The sequence below is a fragment of the Delphinapterus leucas genome, chromosome 3 (assembly GCF_059928025.1).
Source record: "Delphinapterus leucas isolate spDelLeu-1000000601 "Yukka" chromosome 3, BTC_Dleu_Yukka2, whole genome shotgun sequence".
Taxonomy (NCBI): domain Eukaryota; kingdom Metazoa; phylum Chordata; class Mammalia; order Artiodactyla; family Monodontidae; genus Delphinapterus; species Delphinapterus leucas.
In genome coordinates this window covers 79,737,858-79,761,222 of record NC_143131.1, presented here as the reverse complement: position 1 = coordinate 79,761,222, position 23,365 = coordinate 79,737,858, and the positions used below count along the sequence as shown (strand labels likewise).

At 39.3% G+C, this 23,365-nt stretch overlaps 1 protein-coding gene across 1 annotated transcript in view; it reads right to left on the bottom strand.

Moving 5' to 3' along the window:
* ERAP2 (endoplasmic reticulum aminopeptidase 2) overlaps window positions 1-23,051 on the bottom strand; it is a 37,805-nt gene extending 14,754 nt beyond the window's left edge. The window contains exons 1-10 of the mRNA XM_089909136.1: window positions 22,479-23,051; window positions 18,635-18,773; window positions 14,962-15,096; window positions 12,810-12,930; window positions 10,522-10,676; window positions 7,325-7,438; window positions 5,841-5,972; window positions 5,480-5,611; window positions 3,067-3,135; window positions 1,905-2,080 (exon numbers count right to left, since the gene is read on the bottom strand). Coding sequence (XP_089765262.1) covers window positions 1,905-2,080; window positions 3,067-3,135; window positions 5,480-5,611; window positions 5,841-5,972; window positions 7,325-7,438; window positions 10,522-10,676; window positions 12,810-12,930; window positions 14,962-15,096; window positions 18,635-18,773; window positions 22,479-23,029 — 1,724 coding nt within the window. The 5' untranslated portion in view covers window positions 23,030-23,051. The remainder of the gene's footprint in view (window positions 1-1,904; window positions 2,081-3,066; window positions 3,136-5,479; window positions 5,612-5,840; window positions 5,973-7,324; window positions 7,439-10,521; window positions 10,677-12,809; window positions 12,931-14,961; window positions 15,097-18,634; window positions 18,774-22,478) is intronic.
* Between the last annotated feature and the right edge of the window lie 314 nt (window positions 23,052-23,365).

Here is a 23,365-nt window from a genome sequence, read left to right as displayed (position 1 = left end):
CTGTGCCATTTGCTGTCCAAATATCATACCACAACAAGTTCTGCTGATTGTTTTCTTCTAAGTAAGAGAAAAAAATATAAATCTTCCTTTCATATTTCCAAAAATTATGACAGCCTGATATTAATTCAAATAACTGAACCAAAGCTGTAGGAAAAGCCCTCCAAGGTAACAATCTTACTCCAGTATGATTTTCCACTTATCCTTTTGTTCAACAAAGCTACCCACATTCAACCCCCCAACTGCTAAGTGCCTGCAGCAGTGTGTCAGGATCTGCACATCAGCCAAGTCCAGAGAGCAGAGAAGCAGAATGGATTGGAGGAAAAGGCCTCAGTTACTTTTCAATGGCCCTACTATGGTAAATAACTGAAATTGGCTATTTTTTTCTGAATAACTTTCTAGCACCTTCTAGAACTCATTTCGTCTATCACAGCAAGCCATATTAGCTATAGTAATCCTGTAGAATCACATGCTTGAAAATACCAACAGGTATAAAACAGAAAGAATAAAATAAATAAATAAATAATTTTAAAAAATACATAAAAAAAGAAAACAAAAACAGAAAGAATAGTAACTGAGGATGTGCCCAGTAGTCTTCAGAAAAATATAAAATAGTGAAAGAAACAGCAGACACAGACTCGATCTAATAAAGGGTCAGAAGGGATAATCTACCTGCTAATCCAGAGAGTACAGATAATTAACAAAGCAACTGAAATATTTATACAAATTGGTAAAAATAGACACATAGATATCACCAAGAGTTAATGGATCGAGATTCCTGGATGGATCTTGACTCTAGAAAGAGGTTTTTCCAGATAAACATATCTGGGAGTAAAGAGAGGAAGAGTAGCATTTCATGAGTTTGGATAAGCATGGATCAGACGATAATAATTTTATAATAGTAATCTAAATACTGCTTCAGGTAGAGGAAGAATACAGCTCATTGCAGTAGATATTTGTTATTCTGGGCCAACCACACTATTGAACTCTCTCTGGTGACATTTTGATAAGTTACACAATTATGAGTCCTGCTTTTGCAATAGTAAATCAAACATTAAATTTTCCAGCCTGTGTTGCCAAGCTTCAAGTTGTTTAAGCTCTCTGAAGTTCAGACTTCAGAAGGACATACACAGAAACGGAAGATAAATGGCATAAGAGTTGCTGTTGGATCGAAATAGACATCTGATGAAACAAAAAGGGAAAACAGTATATCCTATGTGTTAAAGGCTGTGAATTTACTTCTGATTCTCAGAAAAATTCTAGAGCTGTTATTAGACAGCTAGATCCTTGGGAAAAAAATAATAATCAAAAGAGCCAGCACGGATTCACTTGGATTAATTTCATTTCAATTTAACCTCATTCATCTTATTGATAGGGCTAATAGATCAGAGGAAGGTGGACAGTGTTGTATATCTTGATTTTAGTAAAGCCTTTAACAAGTTTTCTCAGGACAGATGACAGTGTGGGTAATTGGATTTGCTTTTATTATTACCAAGAACATCATGTTTTAAGGGATTACATTTATAGTCTCTTACTGAAAAACGAAAGAGAGTGGAAGGTCTTAGCATCTAATTTATCAAATAGGGAATGTCTTTTCTGATAAGGTGTACAGCTGTCATAACATTTCCTAGGTATGGGCCAGTCACACAATTTATTAGGTATATTATATTAGAAATATTACTGACAACCTTCTGCATCAGAACTGAGGTTCTAAAGGTGGCCCCAGGATTACTAAGAATGTGCCCCTCAACAACGCAGTCTGGGCTGATATCAAGGCTAGTTTAGGCCTTCAAGTCCTGTGTAGAAATAGCACCCCATAAAGTTGCCAGAGAAGCTGAAAGAAAGCTAATGCGATCACGAACAAACTGAGATGAGGTAAACTAGACCGACTGAAGGAAAGCAGTCACCTTTCCTGCAGGGCCCCCCATTCAGGATCCTCTTTGAACACCCCGTTCAGGAAGCGCTCCTGCTGCAGTCTGAGTGAACGCCCTTCTCGGTTAACCACCACGAGGGGGATTCCTTTCTGCAGAGTCCATGTAGCCATCACCTGCTTCACCTCCACCTTTTCCCGCAGAAAGGTGAGCTGAAATGACAAGTGACTTTGGTAACTCAAGACAGAGGAGAGAAGCCAGAGAGAGATGAGAAACTTCAACCTCCTTGGACGCTGGAAACATGGGCGGGACAGGAAGCGGGGACTCTGGCTATGATCTCCTAGGGGAGCGATGTGGAAACTAGAATGCTGCCCCTCCCCACCCTGCCCAGGGCTGCTCTGCAAATTACCTGAAGCAGGGACGTGTGTGGGAGCTTGAGGGTTAACACAGGGCAGGAAAGGTCAAGAGGAAGGGTTTGAGACTGAAGTCTCCCTTTCAAAACAGAAAAAAAAAAAAAACCCACCATAAAACCAAAAACCAAAAAACTACTCTCCGTTTTATTAACGACAGAATCCAGAGAAGTGGCTTAAGAAGAAATGCCTCTCTTTAGGGAAGCTTTTTAAAAATTCCAACAGAACAATATTATATCAATAGAGGTATATGGAATGGAGAACAAAACCTCTAGCTTTTTAGCTTCTAGTATGATGTATTGCTGATCACTGAGTGATGCCGAATCTCCCTTTAAAAACTATAATTGATGGGATTACCATAATGCTTTTTAAAAAGTTTGCCTTTTCTTTTTTCCATGATGACTTCCCAGAAGTAAACAAAAAGACAGAGCCTCAAGAAAGCCATTCACTCTATTTCCAAACTTAACAGATTTGGTTTGGCATTTTTCAGAGCCTAGGGGATGCCAGGGCAGCAGTAACCACTCAGAAGAATTTTCAGCTGAGATATTTTTAGCTAGCAGCGGGGTTGTGGGAAAGCTGAATTATAACAACAAAAATATAGTAGTAACAGCATCACCCCCCTACATGGCCTGAGCATTCTTTCTTCAGGCAGCTTTGTTTCAAGGAAAACTGTGGAGTCTCTATTTCTCTCCAGTTATTTAAAGGGACAGTTGGGCGACTTTACACACTCACTTTAGGCCAGGTGATGAGCCACATCTCTTCTACTCTACAAGTCTCTTTCTACTTACTGTGTTGCTTGCTGTCTTGGAATCGGAATAACAAAATCCACCAGATGTAGAATCACTTTCTAAACAATCCTATAAAAACAAGAGGAAAAGAGCACCGCCATTTGGGGCACTGATAGTTGGCTGAATATGCATATTAGACATGAAGGCAGACATTTATTAGCATAGATATATGAAAATTTAATTCATCTAAACATGGTAATAAGCATAGCAATTCATTAAAGAATACATAAAATTTACTCTTTTTGTTTTGTATGTATAATTGATGTTATGTGACACGATGCTGAGTTAGGTATTCTCAGGAATTTATCATTTTCCTACCACAGTCTCTTTGTTTTTTTTTTTTTTTGGCTGTGTTGGGTCTTTTTTGCCATGCACAGGCTTTCTCTAGTTGCAGCGAGCGGGGGCTACTCTGGGCTTCAGTAGTTGTGGCTCGTGGGCTCTACAGCGCAGGCTCAGTAGTTGGGGCGCATGGGCTTAGTTGCTCCGTGGCACGTGGGATCTTCCCAGACCAGGGCTGTAACCCGTGTCCCCTGCACTGGCAGGCAGATTCTTAACCACTGAGCCACCAGGTAAGTCCCCCACAGTTTCATTTGGCATCAGAAGGGGGTCACCTAGAATTTAGGACCTTTAGGGGAAGTTTGGATGGGAGACTTCCCTGATAACCAGGAAGAAGTTGTGATGTAATTGAAAGAATGAATACTGGACTTAGAGTCAGAAGACAGATTTTAAGTAATGACTCCATCATTCACTTGGTATATGGTCTTGAGTAAATCTCTCCCTTAGCATTAGTTTTCCCATCTGTAAAAATGGGGTAAGAATGCCTACCTTACCTTCTTGAGATGGTTATAAGCATGAAGTGACAAAAATTAACATAAGAGTGCTCACAGTTATCCTAAAAGAATCCTGTAATTATTGCCCAAATATCTCCTTTAATCCCCTTTACACCCACTACCCACACCAAAGACAGATTCTTCCTTGCTGAAAAAAGGCTTGGTTGATGTCTACACACAGAGACACATACACAAGTACACATCATAGCAAAGGAGAGGGAGAAGGAGAGGGGAGAGAAAAGCAACGTAAGGCTTGTTGTTGACAACCTGAGGGAGAATTGTGGAGGAAGAACATCTGGATTAGCTGCAAGAGGTGATGAAAATGGATAAGGAGCATCTTTATAAGTATTACAAAGGATCGTGTAATTTGATCCCCTTTAGGGTTTTCAAGAAATGGGGGTAAAATGTTTGAGCTACTTTGAAAAAAATTTTAATTATTGCATTTGTCTCTTTAACCACAAACTCACACATAAGTTAAACCTTGAGGGTCCAGACTTAATTAGGGCACAGAAAAATCAAATGAGATAATGCACATGAAGTTTCTTTTTAAACTGTGAAGTGCTATACAAATATTGAACAATATTATTACTGTCCCTGGGACATATGTGCTTATAAAGGAGAGAGGACCTCTTCCGAGTACAATGACTTAGGGTTCTTCTACCTGCAGGCACAAGCTCTGCCAGTTCATTACTTCTATAACAAAGTATTGTCCTTGCATTTGAAAATCTAAGAATATTTTAATAATTATTAGAATCATCTGAGTTGACTGCATGTTTTCTCTGTCTTACCTACTATACTACGTGAATCCCAATGACAAAGAGACCATATGTTCTTAATCGATCATTATCTGATTATAGGGTCAATAGAATGCTAAGGGCCTGACATGATTCTTTCTCTTAAGCAAATTTTGTTTATTATTATCATTGTTATTATTGAACCAATGGAAACCAATAAAAGAGAATGTCACTGGATGGAACAGATTCATAAGTGCACTTCTAGGCATTCAGCAGAAAGGCAAATCAATGAGGGCTGGAGCTGTCTGTAAGGAGGAGGTGAAATCTCAGCTAGATCTCAAAAGATGGACAGCACCTGAATTGTTGGAAAGAAGAGAGAGCACTTTGGGTAGCAAGAGCACTAGAAACAGAGGCATGACAGGGATTGAACAGGATTCCTTCCCATGAGGGAGGAGGTGTGTCTCACTCAACAGAGAATACAGGCTGGGAAATACATTTGAGCAAGTAGAGTTCAACCTTAAATTTGGGAAGAGAAGATCAGGTGTTACATGAAGGAATTACAAAGTCATGAAAGATTTGGAAAAAAAGACAAAAGTGTAGGGTCAACCATAAAAGGGAAACCAAAGAGAAGGAGGTCAAATATTGAACCCTTGGGGCTTAACTACTGTGGCATCTTGGTTTAGTAAGGTGTCAGAGGAAAAAAAGAGGTGCTGCCTGCTTACCCTTGGCAGTGTGGCAAGTGAAATAAGCATTTGTTGCCTGACAATGTAACTATTTATAAACCTTCATAATTAGCTTGTCACTTTTTAGGCTGAACAGCAGTCTACTATAACTTAACAGAGGACTTACATCTGACAAACTGCTCCACAAATCATCATTCTTAGCATTTCTATAGCTGAACTTCTTTAAATAGTGAATAATTCCTTTCTTGAATTTCTCCTCACTCAGAAAATCCTTGAGCATATTCAAAATACAAGCTCCCTAAAATACAAACAAAAGCAAAGAAAAAGAAGATAAAGGAAAAGGTAGTATATGTTTTTAAAGGAAACTTACATTTTACGGAACATGTGTAACGTCTGATAAATGAACAGCAAATAAAAACTGAAACAGGTAGCAATAACCTGGCACCAACAACTTAAACTGTTGATGTGCTGGTCTCACCATATTTCTCCCGAAAGCAGAGCTTCCACTAGTCCACAGCATTTACTACCTTTTTATAGGAAACAGCATCAAACATTTCCTTTATGTGAGTAGAGGTTTCTGCTTGATTGGAGAGAGGATGGGATGAATTTAATGAATCTCTTTTAATTACTTCAAAACACATGTCCAGAAAATCGTCATCCTAAACAGGAGAGAAAATTTTTTTCAATTTCCATTTGACATTCTCAAAGCAATAGGAAACACGATAGGTTTTATAAGATATTCTCAGAAGTAGGTATTCAATACCTCTTACAAGATGTTTCTTTCCCCTTATATATTCCCCTTTCACCAATTCTCTATTTTGTAAAGGTATAAATTCGACATTCCCTCAGATACTGCCTGAATGTTTACCATGAGCCAATCCCTTCGATACAAAAATAAAACTAAGGTTCCCAGTTAGTGAACACGTGCTGTGTGCCAGGATCTTACATCCATCATCTGTGATCCTTTCAACAGCCTGCAAGGGAGATGCATTATATACATTTTACAAGTGAGAACGTATGAAGCTTCGGGATTAAACCACAGATTCAGCACATAGCAAATAAGAAGACACTGACTTTGAATCCGGGTCTCTCTGTAATTGTACTGGACCAAATGTCTACCTCAAAGAGCTAATTATCCATTACTAACTACCTTGATATGTGCTGTTCAGACCCTCTTGTGCCTATTAAAAAAGACATGTTTGAAGAAATCTTTTCACATATTTTGGGGAAATTAACTAACCCTTTGGAAATTCTGGAGGAGTGTGTCCCCAGTCATGCTCAATTCAGGTTACATGCCAATAACTCTGTACGGGATCTATAGCCATGGGCATTGTCTTGTCCTATATCATTGTATACGGACAGTGATACTTTCCTCTCACCCCACATACACAGCTGTATATTTGTGCTATTTTCACTCTCTATCCACAAACTTTAGGGTGAGGGATTTATGTTGGCTGTTCTCTAAAACCTCCAGTGTCTCATCCAGTTCTATTATCTGTGTTATGTGCCTCCCACCCCATTCATATGCTGAAGCCCTAGCCCCCAGATTGTATTTGGAGACAGTGCCTTAAAAAAGAGGGGACTGAATTAAAATGAGGCCATTAAGGTGGGCCCCAATCCACTCTGACTGGTGTAAGAAGAGGAAATTTAAAAACTCAGACACCAGAGATGTGTGAGCACAGAGAAAAGACCATGTGAGGACACAGTGAGAAGACGGTCATCTGTAAGCCAAGGAGAGAGGCTTCAGAAGAAATCAAACCTGCCGACACCTTGATCTCAGAGTTCTAGCCTCCAGAACCGTGAGAAAATAAATTTCTGTTGTTTAAGCCACCCAGTCTGTGGAATTTTGTCATGGAAGCCCTAGAAAACTAATACAACCTGTTTATACAAAACAAAACACCATAGATTCAAAGACTCAATGCTATGTTCTCTTTGGCATTCTCTAAAAATTTTAGTAGTAAATTAATGATTCGTTAGGGCATACAGTATGACATACAAAATTGTGACTTACAAATTGTAGCTCTGGATATGTGACGTTAACAGAGATAAGTTCCATGTATGTTGCAAAACCCTCATTGAGCCAAATATCATTCCACCATTCCATTGTAACCAGGTTGCCAAACCACTAGGAGGAAAAAACTCCATGTTATTAGAAGGTAAACAAATATAAAAAATTATTAACTATAGCAAAAAATATAATGGGTGGTAACTTCTTTCTTTTAGTAGCTGAGGCCTCTTCTCTATCTTTGCTACCCTTTTCTCTCCGCACAGCCTCCTTCTACTGATTTCCCTGCCTTCGCCTCTCTCCACGTTTTTGCTTCCTTCAATTCTCTTTCTTTGTTTTTGTTCTTTTTTTTTTTTTTTTTTTGCGGTACGCGGGCCTCTCACTGTTGTGGCCTCTCCCGTTGTGGAGCACAGGCTCCAGACGCGCAGGCTCAGCGGCCATGGCTCACAGGCCCAGCCGCTCCGCGGCATGTGGGATCTTCCCGGACCGGGGCACGAAGCTGCGTCCCCTGCATCGGCAGGCGGACTCTCAACCACTCCACCACCAGGGAAGCCCACTTCTCTTTCTTTGTGTTCATATTGTCTCCAACTCCCCAACTTCCATTATATCCTCACTATATTTCCTAGATATTAGATTTAACATTAAGGAAGAAAATGAAACATTTCGTAGGGTACATTTTGCACAATAAGTATAATCTCACCTTGTCATTGACTTATGGTGATGGTCTAAGGAGAAATATAAGCCAAAATATTTTGGGTGAAGTCACCTTTTTATATTAAGTAGCAGGTACTTAAAAGAATAAAAATTCATTTAGGACTTTCAGATTGTTACACAATATTAGTGATGACCAAATTTACTTGTTGTCCTCTGCCCCAGTTTACTTCTAGGGATTAACTTGGCCACTAAGGTGAATAAAAGTCTGAGATTTTAAATATATATAAATAAAATTAAAAGGATGCAAAAAGATAATCTAAATAGAAATTTACCCTTGACCTATATTTAATCTGTAACACGTTTTAAATATTATTATTTTTATGTATTATTATATTTTATCTATTTGACCTTTGTCATATTAGTGTGTGTCCGGTTTATCTATTTTAGGATTGCAGTCTCCAGGACTGGAAGCTTAAACAATAAGATTCTAAGATTCAGAAGAGCCTTGTTACAGTTACAGAACACAAACCACTAGATTTGTAGCTTCTAGAAACAGTTCAAGCTCTATACCTTTTCTTACAGCCCTCCTATCATATTGCAAGTGGGCTCCAATCTTCTGAGGGGGTTCTGTGAGAAGGGACAGCGGGTGTTTCCTCAGTTTGAGAAGTGATGAACACAAGAAGTACAAGCTGGTTATGGTCATTTCACCAGTCAGTAAAAGTAGTTTATTCATTCATTCAATAAATATCTATTGAGAATCTATTATGTTTCTGGCTCTATACCATATGTTAGAAATACAAAGATGTATGTAAGATAGCCACTGCCTCAATACAAATGGTGGAGGTCAACTGGTAGACATACGCATGCAATAAAGCATTATTGGCACTATGAGCTATGTCTGTACAAGGGACAGAGATTCCAGAAGGAAAAAAATCAGTTTTGCTGGGAGAGTGTGTAGAATAACTGGGAAACGATTCATTTCCTTAGTTTTGCAAGTGGTCCTCAGGAATACTGGAAGTGGGCTGTGCTCTAAGCAGATCAGGTAGCAGGAGCAAAAGCACAGAGGAATGATACAACCTCGCCTGTTCAGGTAATGGCAGGTAGTCTGGGATGGCTAAAGCTAAAGGTGTCGTTCAGAGATGAGGCTGGAGAGGTGGAGGCGAGCTGGGCCCTCGGGGCCTTGTTTGCCACACTATGGATCCTTTACTCACCCAGGCACTGAGAGTCTTTGCCAGGGTTTTACACAGAGGAGTGACATGGGGAGACATGGAGATTAATGGGGAAACAAAATAGTCAAGGTCATTGGGGCCTGCTGCTTCAGCCCTGAACACTGCGTCCCCGTAAGAGAACTTATTACAGAAAGGCCTTAAGGGAGGATGGAGCCTCAAAAGTAGAGCTCTCTGATTATTTCCCTATGAACATTGGGTAGAAAATGAGGAATACCCAGACTCAGTTAAGTGCTTTAGAGCTTCCAGAGACTAATGATCAAAACCCCTAAGATGGGCCAGAGGGGAGATGCTAAACCAGAGGAATCTGTTCATATGTTCTCAAAATACAGTGCTGAGCATGGCTCCTATGTAACTGGGTTCTTAGTCTGCTGCTTGAAAAAAAAACAAACAAAAACAAACAACCCCCCCTTATTATTATTATGGTCATGATAAAGGATAAAGTTAAACATTGAAAAATAAGAGATTTTACCAGTTTCTACAATGGAATGATATTTGCCTACATGGTAAAAGAGAGTTTCCAGTGCCTTTAATAATTCACTGCATAATGGGGAATTTTCAGAAATGAAATAGAGTGGAAAAAGTCTCTGATATCTGTACAGCTAGTTTTACTAGCTTTGTATGTAATACAGTGCTGATAGATGGGCCTTGGAAATCTTATTCTGTAAGAAATGGTAGCAGCGGTGGTCATTGTCACCATCATTAATAGCTAACACTTACTGAGTACCTACTACATGACAGACATAGACACTTATCTGTAATCCTCACAACAGTTTCAAGAAGCAGGAGCTATTATGAACTTAATTTTATAGACGAGGACACTGAAGTTTAGAGAGTTAGGTAATGTGTCCAGGGTCAGCAGCCCATGAGTGCATAGACTAGAAAATACTTCATTATGGCTGAATAATCACAGATTCCAATTGAAAGGAGATTGATTTCGCCCTAGATTGGAATGCCACCGTATTAGAGGGTATAAGGGGAAATATTTTTAATAGAAATCTCTATTTGTAGGGTTTCTAATTCTGTGCTTTATGTATCTGCATGGTCTTCACTTTTCTTTACTAAAAGACATTTGGAGGCTTTGCCTTGAAGGGTTTTAGAGGATATAGTGGCCACTTCTCTTGTGATAAAATTCCTGTGTGAGACCCATTGTCTAGAGATTGACTATTCTTCTACTTGACATATTATGTTTGGCTCGATAATCCCTAAGGTCCCCTCTGGAAGTAAAATGACATGATTTTATGTTGTTTCAGGAATATTGGTGGTGTTCTGCATAATGCTCTGTTGAACCGATGCTAAGAGAATGTCATGAGTGCCAGATACCTGGTGCGCTAGTTCATGAGCTATGACTCTGGTGACCCACAGTTTGTCAGAAGTAGAAGAGGTCTTGGGATCAAAGAGCAGTGACGTCTCTCTATATGTGACAAGGCCCCAATTTTCCATGGCTCCACTTTCAAAGTCAGGAATGGCAACTAGATCTAAGAAATAAGAACAACCACACTTGATCATTATGGCTTCCACACCAGAAGTGGGATTTGCTTCCTCCTCAAATATGTTATGATCCATTCAGTATATATAAGCAGGTTTTCTGAAAACATCAAGAGTGTCTTAACATTGATATGGTGTCTTGTAGTTGCTGAAAATAATCAGTATCTATTATCAAGCAGAATAAAGTCTATCAGTAAAGTTTTGGTTGTAGGTGAAGTAACCTATTGACATTTAACCACTTTTTCCTAAAACTAAACTATGAAAATACCTTGAGTGCATTACTGCTGAGAAAAAAATTCATTTTAAAACTCTCCTATTTTATTTTATATTAGTACTACAGAAAAACTTTGAAAATATGAGGTATCAAATAATTTCTAATACGTCTGGAATTCAACAAAACATATAATGAACTCATTTCTACAAAAAAGAAAAAAAGGGGATTTTAATTTCAGGGAACACCTTTTAGGAGCATCTCTATAGTCAATATTTCAATCAATATTTCTAGCGCATACAGCCTCTAAGTGTCCTTCTAAGGCAGTAGAGGAAAAAGGCCGTTGGCATCACTTCTTTCTGAGCTCAATTTCCTTTTCAACATTGATATTTCCTCTACTTCTTGACAAAGTCTTAGGGAAAAAAAGTGAAATTTAATCATGTTTAAGCAACTCAGATATAACGTAATTTATATCATATCTGTGTGTGAGTATATATATATGTGTATATATATATACACATATATATACATATATATATATATACCCTCTGCCAACGACTTCGTGTAGATTAGAAAACTTCTGGCTAATATTTAATCTTGGACTTCTTTCTGTTTATTCTGCCAGGCCATATTGGAAAAATTACTGCTTTTTGGCTGAAAAGAAAGGTAATTTTTTAAAAGTTTGAAATAAATCAAGTCACTTGGCTTGCAATTACAATGTCTGGAATTAGTATTGGTTAATTCTAGTGGATAAAATCAAATATTTATAATGCAATCAAAAAGCAAACTAGCACTAGTAAAGATTAGTATTCATTAGCACTTCAAATGTGGGAATGACTCCTTTTCTAAATTGCATTGATGATTTTATATTAGTTATATTATTTCCCAAAGCCATTAGAAATGCTTATATCTGCTCAATTTTTTCCTAAGCTGCATGTTTCCTTTCAGTTAGCTTTATTTTAAATACATTCACTTCATATGATCTTCAAGGTTGCATTTTTCAAGAGCAACTTAAGATTGTTGATAGCTGTTATTTGATCTTTCCTTGATTTTTGACAGAGAACAGCAGTGGACTGTGGGTAAACTGATTTAGTATATCCGTACTAAAAGGTGTATAGAACCTGCGCTATAATAATACAGTGAGACTCAGGAACTGTAGGGACAACCCCCTGAAGATGTCTTCTGATGGTCCCTTTTAACTGTCTAAAACTGTATGGAGGCTGGGCAGGAAAGGGGAGGAAGGACATGACAAGGTGTGTTTTCTAAAGTCCCAAAGAAAAACAATGTTTTGTCATTGTCAGAAACTCTAAAAATTAATCTATATAAGTTATAAATTTTAAGTCATGGCTTTTATATATTCTGCAACATAAAAATCACAATTTTTAAGTTTTAAGATAGAAAATTAAAACCAACCAAGATAGCCTGTGTGTATTTTCTCATATAAAGATCTACGACTACTACATTCAAATTATCTATTTCCTCGAAATCTTTTTTTTTTTTAAAGTCTGTGCCACAGTCTTATCTTCCAGCCTCAGACACACGGTAGACAACAGATGGAGGGACAATTTTCAGCTATTTACATAAACCTTCGGCAACTTTTATAAAAGATTGCTAGTCTTGTACAAATATGGTACAGAAGAAAATATATGCTCCAGAAAATTCATCCATTTAAATCTAATATAAAATGCAGATATTTTAATATTAAACCTTATAAAAGAATAGAGAAATGAACACAGTACTTGGGCTTCTCATAATACTTTATTTTCTACACTCTAGGACCATCTCTGAGGTACAAATTATTGCTTTCTGGGCTAACTGAACGTCTTCAGTGCTCATTTAAATCACATACTAAGAGGGACGAAATCAAAGTATGTTCTAAAAATAAAGACGATGATGTGGAATTTGAACCTACCCAGTTTTGCGAGTGGATAGTGGATATCAAAGTAATTTTCGTAAAAGTCCAGCAGCTTCAATGATGCTTCCAAAGCATAATGTGTTTGACTCCATTTGTCTGGGGCTGCATGGATGGACACCTGGGAAATGTTGGTGGGCAGAAGTGGTCTTTGAAGGACAGCTCCTTTGCACGATTCCATTCCTAACAGCCCTCACCCAAAGAAAGGCAGGCTGAATTTTTCAAGAAATTATTGAGATACCATTAAACATGTTGTCAACAGGGGATAAAATGTTCTGTAAAGTATTAAAGCAAGAATCACTCTTGAAAATTATAAACAACCCTGTATTTTCTGTTACAGTACATTCCCTAGGTGCTAATCTGTACGTTTTAAGCTATGTAAACCTATCACCTCATGAGAGCCCACTTCAGTTCATCACTATCATGTACTCTAGCACTTGAGAATAACCTTCCAAAATTATGACCACCAACACAATTCAAATAAAACATGATTCTATGAGGTGGAAAGCCTTCATGAACTTATTCGAACCACCCTCTGTCGTGTTTTCTTTTCTTTTTTTTTTTGATTATTGGGTTTTTAAAAAAACTAAATTAATTTATTTTTATACAGCAGGCTCTTATTAGTTATCTATTTTATGCATATTAGTATATATATGTCAATCCCAATCTCCCAATTCATCCCACCATGTCGTGTTTTCTTTAAACTCAAAAATGCCCAAATACGTTCATTGAATCCCTGCAAACTATTAGCTATTAAGTGGAAGAAGTAAAGTTAGATTCCAATCTTCTTGGGTTTCAAGTACAGTGTTGCTCTCAGTTCATAATCTGCTTTCATGCTCTGAGTTAACTGAAGTTCCTCAGAAATTTTATAAGAAGGATATATTAGTGACCACAGTGGCGTACCAGGCACTGTGCTAAATGCACCATGTAAAATCTAATTTAATCCTCTCAATCACCTCATGAAATAGGTGCTATTGTCTTCATTTTACAGATGAAGCAATGGAAACACATGGAGATTAAGTAACTTACTTCAAGCCCCCCATGTAGAAAAATGTAGAGCTGGGATGTGAATCCAAGGAAGCTGACAGGACCCTGTCCTCTGAAGTAAAGTTCCATCTGACCTCTCACACATCTATATCTCTGCACATATATATATGTGCAGAGATGTATGTAGACACATTGCTGATAACATGTATCTACATATCCAAAGGTATAATATGTATGGAAATTGTAATAGCCATTTTATTGCTATTTTTCATAAGCATTATTTTATGGTTCTTTGAATATGTTTGTTTGTTTTTTTTTTTTTTTTTGATTTTTTTTTTTTTTTTTTTTGCGGTACACGGGCCTCTCACCGCTGCGGCCTCTCCCGCCGCGGAGCACAGGCTCCGGACGCGCAGGCCCAGCGGCCATGGCCCACGGGCCCAGCCGCTCCGCGCATGCGGGATCCTCCCGGACCGGGGCACGAACCCGCGTCCCCCGAATCGGCAGGCGGACCCCCAACCACTGCGCCACCAGGGAAGCCCTGAATATGTTTTTATGTCTATAACCTGGTTCCTCAGGGTAAGGAGCTCTTTTTTATTTTTCATGTCTTCACTGATAGTCGCGAAACTTTATAATTATTGGGTACTGTAAATTTTTGTAAACAATTAATGCTCTAAAAATTATGAAGACCTCCTTTCACTGAGGAAATAAACTTACAGAAAGCAATTGGAAACAATGTAAGTGTCCTAGAATAAGAAGCTGATTAAAAAATCCTTATGGTACCTCTATGTAGTAGAGTACAATACTATTAATTATTAATATTATAGAAATATTTAATGGCATTTAATTTTTATGGCATATTATGGTGAGCTAAAACAATCATAGATTATTTTGTAAAACATATATATAGTCATATACAGTATATACTGTTACTGTATACACTCATATACTGACAAACTTAAAGAAAATACTTGGAAGGCTGACACAAATATTACCAGTAATTATATCTTGGTGATGGGATTGTGGGTAACTTATTTTTTATCTATCTCTATTTTTGTAAATAAGCATGATACTTTGATAATAGGGAAAATAACCTTAAAATAAAGAAAAGCTCATTGCCTTCAGGACACTATTCTGCACTGTGTATGAAATGAGAACCCAAACTCACCTTGACCCCTGACGAGGCTGTGCCACTCACAGAGTTGAAATCACAAACTATGTAGGCTACAAGGTATGTACTCATTTTTACAGTAGTTTCAAAATGATCTTCCAAGAGGCCTCCTTCAAGTTCAATTGTCTTAACCTACAGGAAGGGAAAGAATCAGTATTTGAAAACTGGAGTATTTTACAAGAATGCCTATGACATAGGCTACGTAAGTTAGAGGAAAGCTTGATGTTCCGAAGGACGTGTGATCCCCTTATAGGAGATCAGTGGACCCTTCATAACATTCTGTGGCTTCACCTCTCTCTATTTCTTTTATCTCTAGACTTCCTCGAAGACACAATGTACTACTTTGGGATCTCAAAATGATATCTATTTTGTTGCTTGAAAGCATAAAAATATCTTAGATGCTTCTGCTTTCTTGAGATACAATAATCTCCAACACTGGCATCAATTCAAGATTTGTACTTCTAAGCAAAAATGCCAGAGAAGAGTCCCTTTCCCTTTGTTATATAATAAATAAATCTCTGTTGCAGAAGGAAATGGGAAGCAAAACTGTGCTAGATGGTTTTTTTGTTTTTTTTCTGTGCTAGATGTTTTGCATTATCTCTTAATTCTCCTATTATTTGTGTGTGAGGTAGGTGTTATTTCACAGGTGAGGAAACAGTCTCAGAAATGTTAACTGAATTGCCCAAGATCACATGGCTAGTTCCACGGCAGGATTAAGATGTGGATGTGACTGTGTGACTCTAAAGCCATTGCTCATTCTTCCACTCGCTGGGTGACAGCTTGAGTCATAGTCTTATTTTATCTTTGCTTCATTGATTCAGCAATGAAAGCAGTCAGGCCAAGGAGATCATTAGCGATTTGAGCTTCTGCCTATCTACTGAGGAAGGAAAGAGTTTTAAGGCTATAGACTGGTCAGCCGCATCCATCAAATTCACTGAGTAATTACTGAATTCTATCTTTATTTGCCCTGGATAGCTTGTCCCAGAGACGGTCTTCACCACGGTATGATGCCCCTAAATTCTGAAAGGACACAGATCCAGTCATCTGAAAATACCACTTTCTTCAAACTGAAAACAATTCTTAGACTGGCTTGTCCCTCACCCTCTCCAACCTCCTTTTAAGGCATCTGGTTTGTGGCAGTGCTAACCACGGACTATTGAGCATGTTTTATGTGTTTGTATAAGATTGAAGTTTGCTTTGGCGAGAAAAAATAGCTTGAAGTATTATCATAAACTGCCTTGCCTACGTCAATGACAAATGTGTGTGCTATTAAATTCTACAGAATTCTATCAAAAACTCAATTCCTAAGTTTCAATAAAGCAGGAAACACTGACCAAATACTCTAGGAAAGGTGGCAGCATGCATAGGGCTGTAAGTTTTACCTCTGTTCAGCAAGTTAATTTTGTCCAACAATAATCTTTTTTAGGGGTCTGATTCAACCAGAGTTCTATGGGTACATACTCCTAGCAGATGAGAGGGTTATGGTAGGAGCTAGGGAGGGGACGTGACGACTGTGGTCCTCTGACCAAACTCAGCAGCAAGATCCTTTTGTCAAGTGTGTAGATGGGTGAGGGGAGGAAGGGGAAAGGTTGTGGGACTGTGGGGAAACGAGTCTGTGACACTGGACAGCTGGTGGCAGAGACAGGAGACAGGTGGGCATTCCCTCTGATTTCTCCCCTCCCCCCCAGATGAAGACGAAGTCCACGGAGGCTGAGTTTTGTTCAGGAACCTGGATGACCCATGTTGATCAACGTTGCCTTAAATGGAAGTATTTGGGCTGTTAGTGTAAGTCCTTCCAGGATGGTGATGTAAGCTCTAAGTATAAAACACTTGTTGCTAGAGAAGGATTTAGCTGTCTTCTCAATTTTGGCAGGATTCTACTTGCATAGCAAGTGTCACCAGCAGGTGTGTGTTCCCTTAAGGAATGAAGGGGACAAAGACATGCCCAGAATATATGCTGCCTCTACTAGTGCTTGGCTGACCACCTCACTTCCTAGTGTTCTTAACTTGTATTCCTACATTCTTAACTAAACAAATTGAGAACTTAGTATGTGTCGCGTCTTCTCACCAGTCCATAACCCATCTTAAGCGCCGCAGCTATTATCCAAAGAGTATGATTGTAGCATTACTTCTGTTCTCCTTTTTTTGGATCACCATGAAAGTCTGGGTTGGGCGTGCCAACGAGAAGCAGAAACTAAAGCCAATATTTGCTGAAAAAGGCATGATCCAGAGAACTGGCCCAGTCAACTGAGGCAATGCAAAGTTCAAGGATTATATGAAATATTTTCAAAGTTTTCACTTATTTTTCCTAAATATGAGAAGTTATTGAAGGTTTCTAAAGATAGAAAACTGAGATTCTAATATAACTGACAATTGATGTTTGCATCACATTTTAATTAAAAGGCATTACTAACTGTATTTTTACTTTATCCTCCATGATTACTCATGTGAAAAATTCTGTTAATAAAAAGCTGCCAGGAAAGAGACTGAACTACCCTCAAATGAACATCTGGTTCATAGAAAGAAGACTTGGAGCTAAGTAGCAAATCCTTTTTACCTGAACGTGAGGAGGCAAATTAAATTGCTGTCTGTATGATCGTGGAAAAACTGTGGGATATATGTCATGTGGAATGTGTCGCTTTTCCCCTTGATCTGCTCTGCAAGTATTTCAAAGCAAACACTTTTCTAGCATTAAACAGAAATCTGGGGGAAGTTCAGCTTCTAGCTTATGGACTCATTTCCCCTGTTCATCCACAGAGGACAGTCACCGTGGAGGGCAGAGAAGAAACTAGGGTAGAGTCACCGGCTGGGTTATGATGACCTGGATGCTTTCTGAGCTCATCCTGCTGAAGCACTGTCCGGAGAGCCTCTATTTTTATCCTACTTTCTAAGTAGCAATGGGGAAATATTTTACATTTCGTTCAACAGCTCAAAAGGCAAGCATATCATTAGTGAGGAAATATCAGATGAGGCTCAGTGTCTACTGTGTCATTTAGAGTCTCTGCATTTTGAGTATAAATATGACTCAAATAAAAGTGTTCAGAGGTCTCTCTCAATCAAAAAAGTTTATAACTATGAGATATAATTTTCATAAATAATTTTAAGCACTACTCGTGGAACTTAAAAAAAAAATTTCTACATTATATCACAGACTACTAGATCAGAATCTCCAGGATGGGGCCCAGGCAAGCTTCTCTAGATCCTTACCACTCCACATGTGGTCTCTGGACCAGCAGCAGTGGTATCACCTGGGAGCTTGTTAGAAAGTCAGAATTTTGAGCTTTACCTCAAGAACGACTGAATCAGAATCTGAATTTTAACAAGATCCTCAGACAACTCATCTGAAAATTAAAGTTTGAGAAGTGCTGTTCTGGGCAATTCTGAATTTCATCACTAGCCAAGTAACACTGATTTAAAAGAACTCTGCTTCCATATAAACACAAGTAAAATAGAAATCACTTTATGTAAAAAATAAAGCTTCTTGTGAAACAATGCCCAAACAGAATGATGTTAAAATCTAGATGGATTGGGGTAATATAATATGTAGAAGGATCAAAAACAAATTAATGGCTTAAGTCCTAAAAACAAACAAAATATTAAAACACAACAAAACAAAGACCAAAGTTCATTTTGAGAACAATTCCCCAAAGTTCCTAAAATTGGCAAATACCTTTGGCATGTTGGATAGGGCAACGTGTCTGCTCTCTCTTCTTATCTTGATTGAAAAGTTGGCTTTGAACAGTGGTTCATCAAAGCAAGGGAAAGCCATTCGTGCCTGGGTTGGCTCAAAATCCGTTACTGCAATTGTTCTGTGAAAAGAAGTACATTCTAGAAAGAATACACAAGTGAAGTCAAAAAAAAAAATGAATTTGTACCTTCAGAACACAGCTTATCAAACCTGGAGGTGATACGTTTGATTTCTCAAACTATAACCTTAGAGAATCCAGAATCTATTTTTGAAGAAAATGAGGGTAAAATTTTGTTTAGTAGCTGCCAATCATGAATAATGCCTGGTGCTGGGCACTCTATTTACATGATCACCTTCATAGTCGTAGCAGAGAAGGATATTGAGGCTCAGAGAATTTGAGTGACCTTACCAGGACCCTTAGCTAGTAAATTTGCTGAGCTAGTCATGCCCAATTTGACTTCAAAACTGACTAAGAAATTAGTAGTTTAGTGTCATCACTAAACCCGAGTGGGCCTCAATCAGACATATGAATACCTGTGAGATGAGTGATGCCTTAGGTTGTGTTCCCAGGAAGCAGATCCGGATTTATAAGAACAGGCTGCCAAGAGAAACAGGTAGGGCTTCCCTGGTGGCACAGTGGTTGAGAGTCCGCCTGCCGTTGCAGGGGACATGGGTCATGCCCCGGTCTGGGAAGATCCCACATGCCGCAGAGCGGCTGGGCCCGTGAGCCATGGCCGCTGAGCCTGCGCGTCCGGAGCCTGTGCTCCGCAACGGGAGAGGCCACAACAGTGAGAGGCCCACGTACCGCAAAAAAAAGAGAAACAGGTAAAGGAGGGAGGCAAGCGGGACAGGGAAGAGGAAGAAGTCAGGCCCGGCGCCAGCTTCAGCTTCATCCCTGCGGAGCTCTGGAGTGGAAACCACACCTTCAAGTTTTCCCCTACTGGAGGCAAGGAGCTGGGCTTTCATATTCTGTATCGTCATTGGCTAAGGGTCTTCCTGGGGGACCCAAGCTTCCCCCCAAAACACGTCTAGCTCTCTCTACTTGCCGGCAAAGCAGGTCCAGCCTTCAGACTATAACAGGTAGATAGATACTCTGACAAATCTCTATACCCCATCACCTTGATAATGCTTGAAATGTTATAATTACAGATTTATTATTTGGGCTTTAAAGCTTTAATTAAGCAGCAACTCTGGAGAGCATATTTTGATTGAAGAAGGAGAGCAGAATAGAAAAGCTCAAGGGACAGATAAAGGCTGAGAAGGGCCAGGAGGAGGGAAAAGAGGGCCTGTCACGATAATGTTGCCTCCATCTACTGTATTTCTATAATACAGGCTGGAAAAGTGAGACTGGGAGCTAAATGATTTGTTTGGGGCCTCGGTATTACTTGGATTCAGTAACAGGTCCTACAGAAGTAAAGGAATCCCAAGTACCTGGAATAATTTTTACTAATGTGAAATTTTGATTATAGTTAAGTCTTAGAATGGAAAAGCCCAAACTTTAAGATCTTTTTTGCTATTTACACAATTTTAGTGCTGCATGCAAAGTAGTGACTTCCTGCTTCTCAAAGAATTATTGTTGACTGAATTATTTTTGTATTTTAAGTTGTGTATGTATGCATGTGGGTGTGTATTGTGTGTGTGTGTATGAAAAAAAGAGAGGTAATAAAATGCCGTTGACACTGTCCTACAAATCATCCTACGTGCTAAGACCTACTAGGTGACTGAGTATGAAGAGAGCTGACTAATTAATCATAAGAAGAGTCAGAAATAGTCTGCAGTTAATTATGGGAGGCATGTTACTTTCCAAGCTTCTACTCTAAAAAAATCCCCCCTCTGGTCTCCCTCATCTCCCCAGATTATATCCTTAAAATATTTCTTTTAGGTGGAGGTTTTGTCACTTGAAATAAGTAAAATAAACCATCACTGGTCACATGGTACCTCAGTGAGAAGTTGATGTTTCCTATCCAATACTGTGCTGGACCTGAGAATAGGCCTCTGAGAATTGAGGCTGCAACGAGGGGAAGCGTCCCCAAGGGAAGGGGAGGTGGGCCTGGGGAAGGGCTGTCCTCAGTAGACTGCTGGGGGCTGTGGGGTGGGCATGTGAGCTGCAGAGGGCAGTGAGCACCTGAAGTGGGGAAGGGGAGGTAGGCAGCAGACACTGCGGGGCTAAAGTCGCCTACCAATATCCACTCTCCTTCTTCAGTTCCAGTAGAATCCTGATTTTGTTCAGGAAGGCAATGTGTCTGATGAAAAAATCACTTCTCTAGATTCTCTTGCAACTTGGTGGGCACATGACTCGTTCTGGCCTAGTTGAAGTCATTGGGTGAGAAATCGTGGTAAAAGGAGTCAGACTCAGCTGGAATGTTTCTTTTTGCATTTTCCTCTCCCCCATCTCCCCCTTTTCCTGCCTGGAATGTGGACTTGATGCCTAGAAGTGCAGAAATCATTTTGTATTAGGAGGAAAGTCATATGCCAAGGATGGCTGAGTAGAAAGATACGAGGAGCCTAGGTCCTGGATAATATTGGTAAACACTGTAGCATACCTGGGATGCCCTACTTCTGGATTTCTTGCTGCATGAGAAAAACAAGTGTGTGGCAAAGCCATTGTATTGGGGGTTTCTCAAACCAGCAATTGAATGTAGCTGATAAAATGTAGGAGAGCACTGAAACCAGACTCCTCTCCCCTCTGAGATGGACCCTGGCCCTGGACAACCAAATCATCCCCTCTATGAAGCATCCTCGGTTCCTCTCTTTCTCTTGCCTTACAGAGTCAATGTCAGCAAATTCTGTCTGTTTTACACTTGGAAACAAATGCCAAGTTCAATCACTTCGCTCCATAAGCTGCACCACTAGCCTGGCCCAAGCCAACATCCTTTCTGGCCTGAACAATTGCAATGACCTCCTGAAAGACTAATCTGCTTCTACTTTTTCCTCTCCATAATGTACCATCAACACATACTTGATCTTTATAAGGTGTACATCACATCAGAACTTCCCAATGAATTCCCATGGCCCCTGAGTAAAAGCCTAAAACAAGAGGCTCTAAGTCTCTCTCTACATGATCTGACCCCTCTCTACTCTACTTCTCTCCCTCTCTCATTGTCCTTCGTCTCTCAATCACTCCCGCCTTACAGACTTTGCACTTGCTGATGCCTTTGCTGGGAACACTGTGCCCTTAGATGTCCTCATCAAAGTTCAGGTCTCAGTTTAAATGCACTTCCGCCTCACCAAGAACTTCCCTGACCACTCGGCTAAATTATTCCCAATCCCTAGTCTATATCTCACTACTAAACATTCAGTGCCTAGAACTGTGCCTGGCACATAGCATGGGCTCAATAAACATGAGCTGATCAAATAGACCATATTTCTCTCTTCTCCAAACTGACTTGTTTCTGTCTTCTGGATTTGAGTCATGCTGTTTCCTGGGCAATGTACATGCTTTCATTTCCTCTCTCCCAACCCAAATCTTATGTACATTTCCTTTTGGTCTCAGATCAAGTCTAACCTCCTTTGAGAAGCCTTCCGCATTTCAGCTCTCTTTGCACTGACCATCCTTTCCCCTAGGAGATAAACATGTCAGTCTTGTCATAGTCATATATTCGCCTTTCCTCCTGGTTATTCTCTCTCCAGCCACTTATGCCTCTGCATCCTGTGTTCCCATCTTTATTGTGATTTCCTTTAGGAATGGCAGAGCTTCTCTTTCTGAGTTTCCCCATAGTTTTTCGGGCTTTTCATAAATGACTACTGAAGCATGCTCCTGGCAAAGAGACATAACCCATAAGGAAAGTATCACAAAAGACTACAAACAACTGGAGCTACATCTTACCTTGTTTCACCACCAAGAGTTCTGTATGTGCTTTTATAAAAGCCTTCAAAACCATCAGCTAGCTTGGCCTGGAAGTCAATAGCCACAGAATATCTCAGGTCAGCCATAAGTTTCTCTGGAATCAGCAGTGCAATTTGTTCATGAGCAGGATAACTCAAAACAGTTAGCTTTCTCCCTGGTTTCCTGTATCTCAAATCTTCCTCTGACTGAAGAGTAACATTCATGATTTCAAGATCTTTGCTGTGCAAGATGATGAATTGGGTGGCATCTCGAACCAAGACTTCGATCTTCTCAGATGCAACAAAGTCCAGGGAGGTGAGATTTGGGTGAACGAAAAGGTCATAGTGGAGGGGAATGACCATGGTGGGGAGCCTTAGCTCATGCCAAGGAAATATTTCCCCATTGATGGCTACTGGGAAAGCCCCACGGTCCTTATTGAACTGATCAATAGATGAACTTGTGAACTGAGAACAAATACATATTTGGATGACTGCTGAGCAGTAAAATCCTATGTAAATATTAAATATTAGTTTTCTGCGTGAATTAGCCATTATAGCAGAATGGAATACTAAATCTATTCTCTAGAAGACAAGTTAATATCCAGGCTAAATCTCATAGTTCTCCATAGCACCGTGTTGGCTCCAGTTATGTCACTCAGGATCTGAACAATATGTTTCAATAAATGGACTTAACCTGGAAAGAAAGAAAAAAAAAACATTTATAGCATGAAGAAAAAGATTTCAATTTATAAATATAACCTGAAAAATAGATGGGCATATGTGAATTGTACCAAACATCCACAAAATAAAGTAGAAATTATCATCTGGGTATTATAAATAAAAGTTTTTTAGAGGTCAGTTGAAGGGACTCTGCCTTAAAATTACATC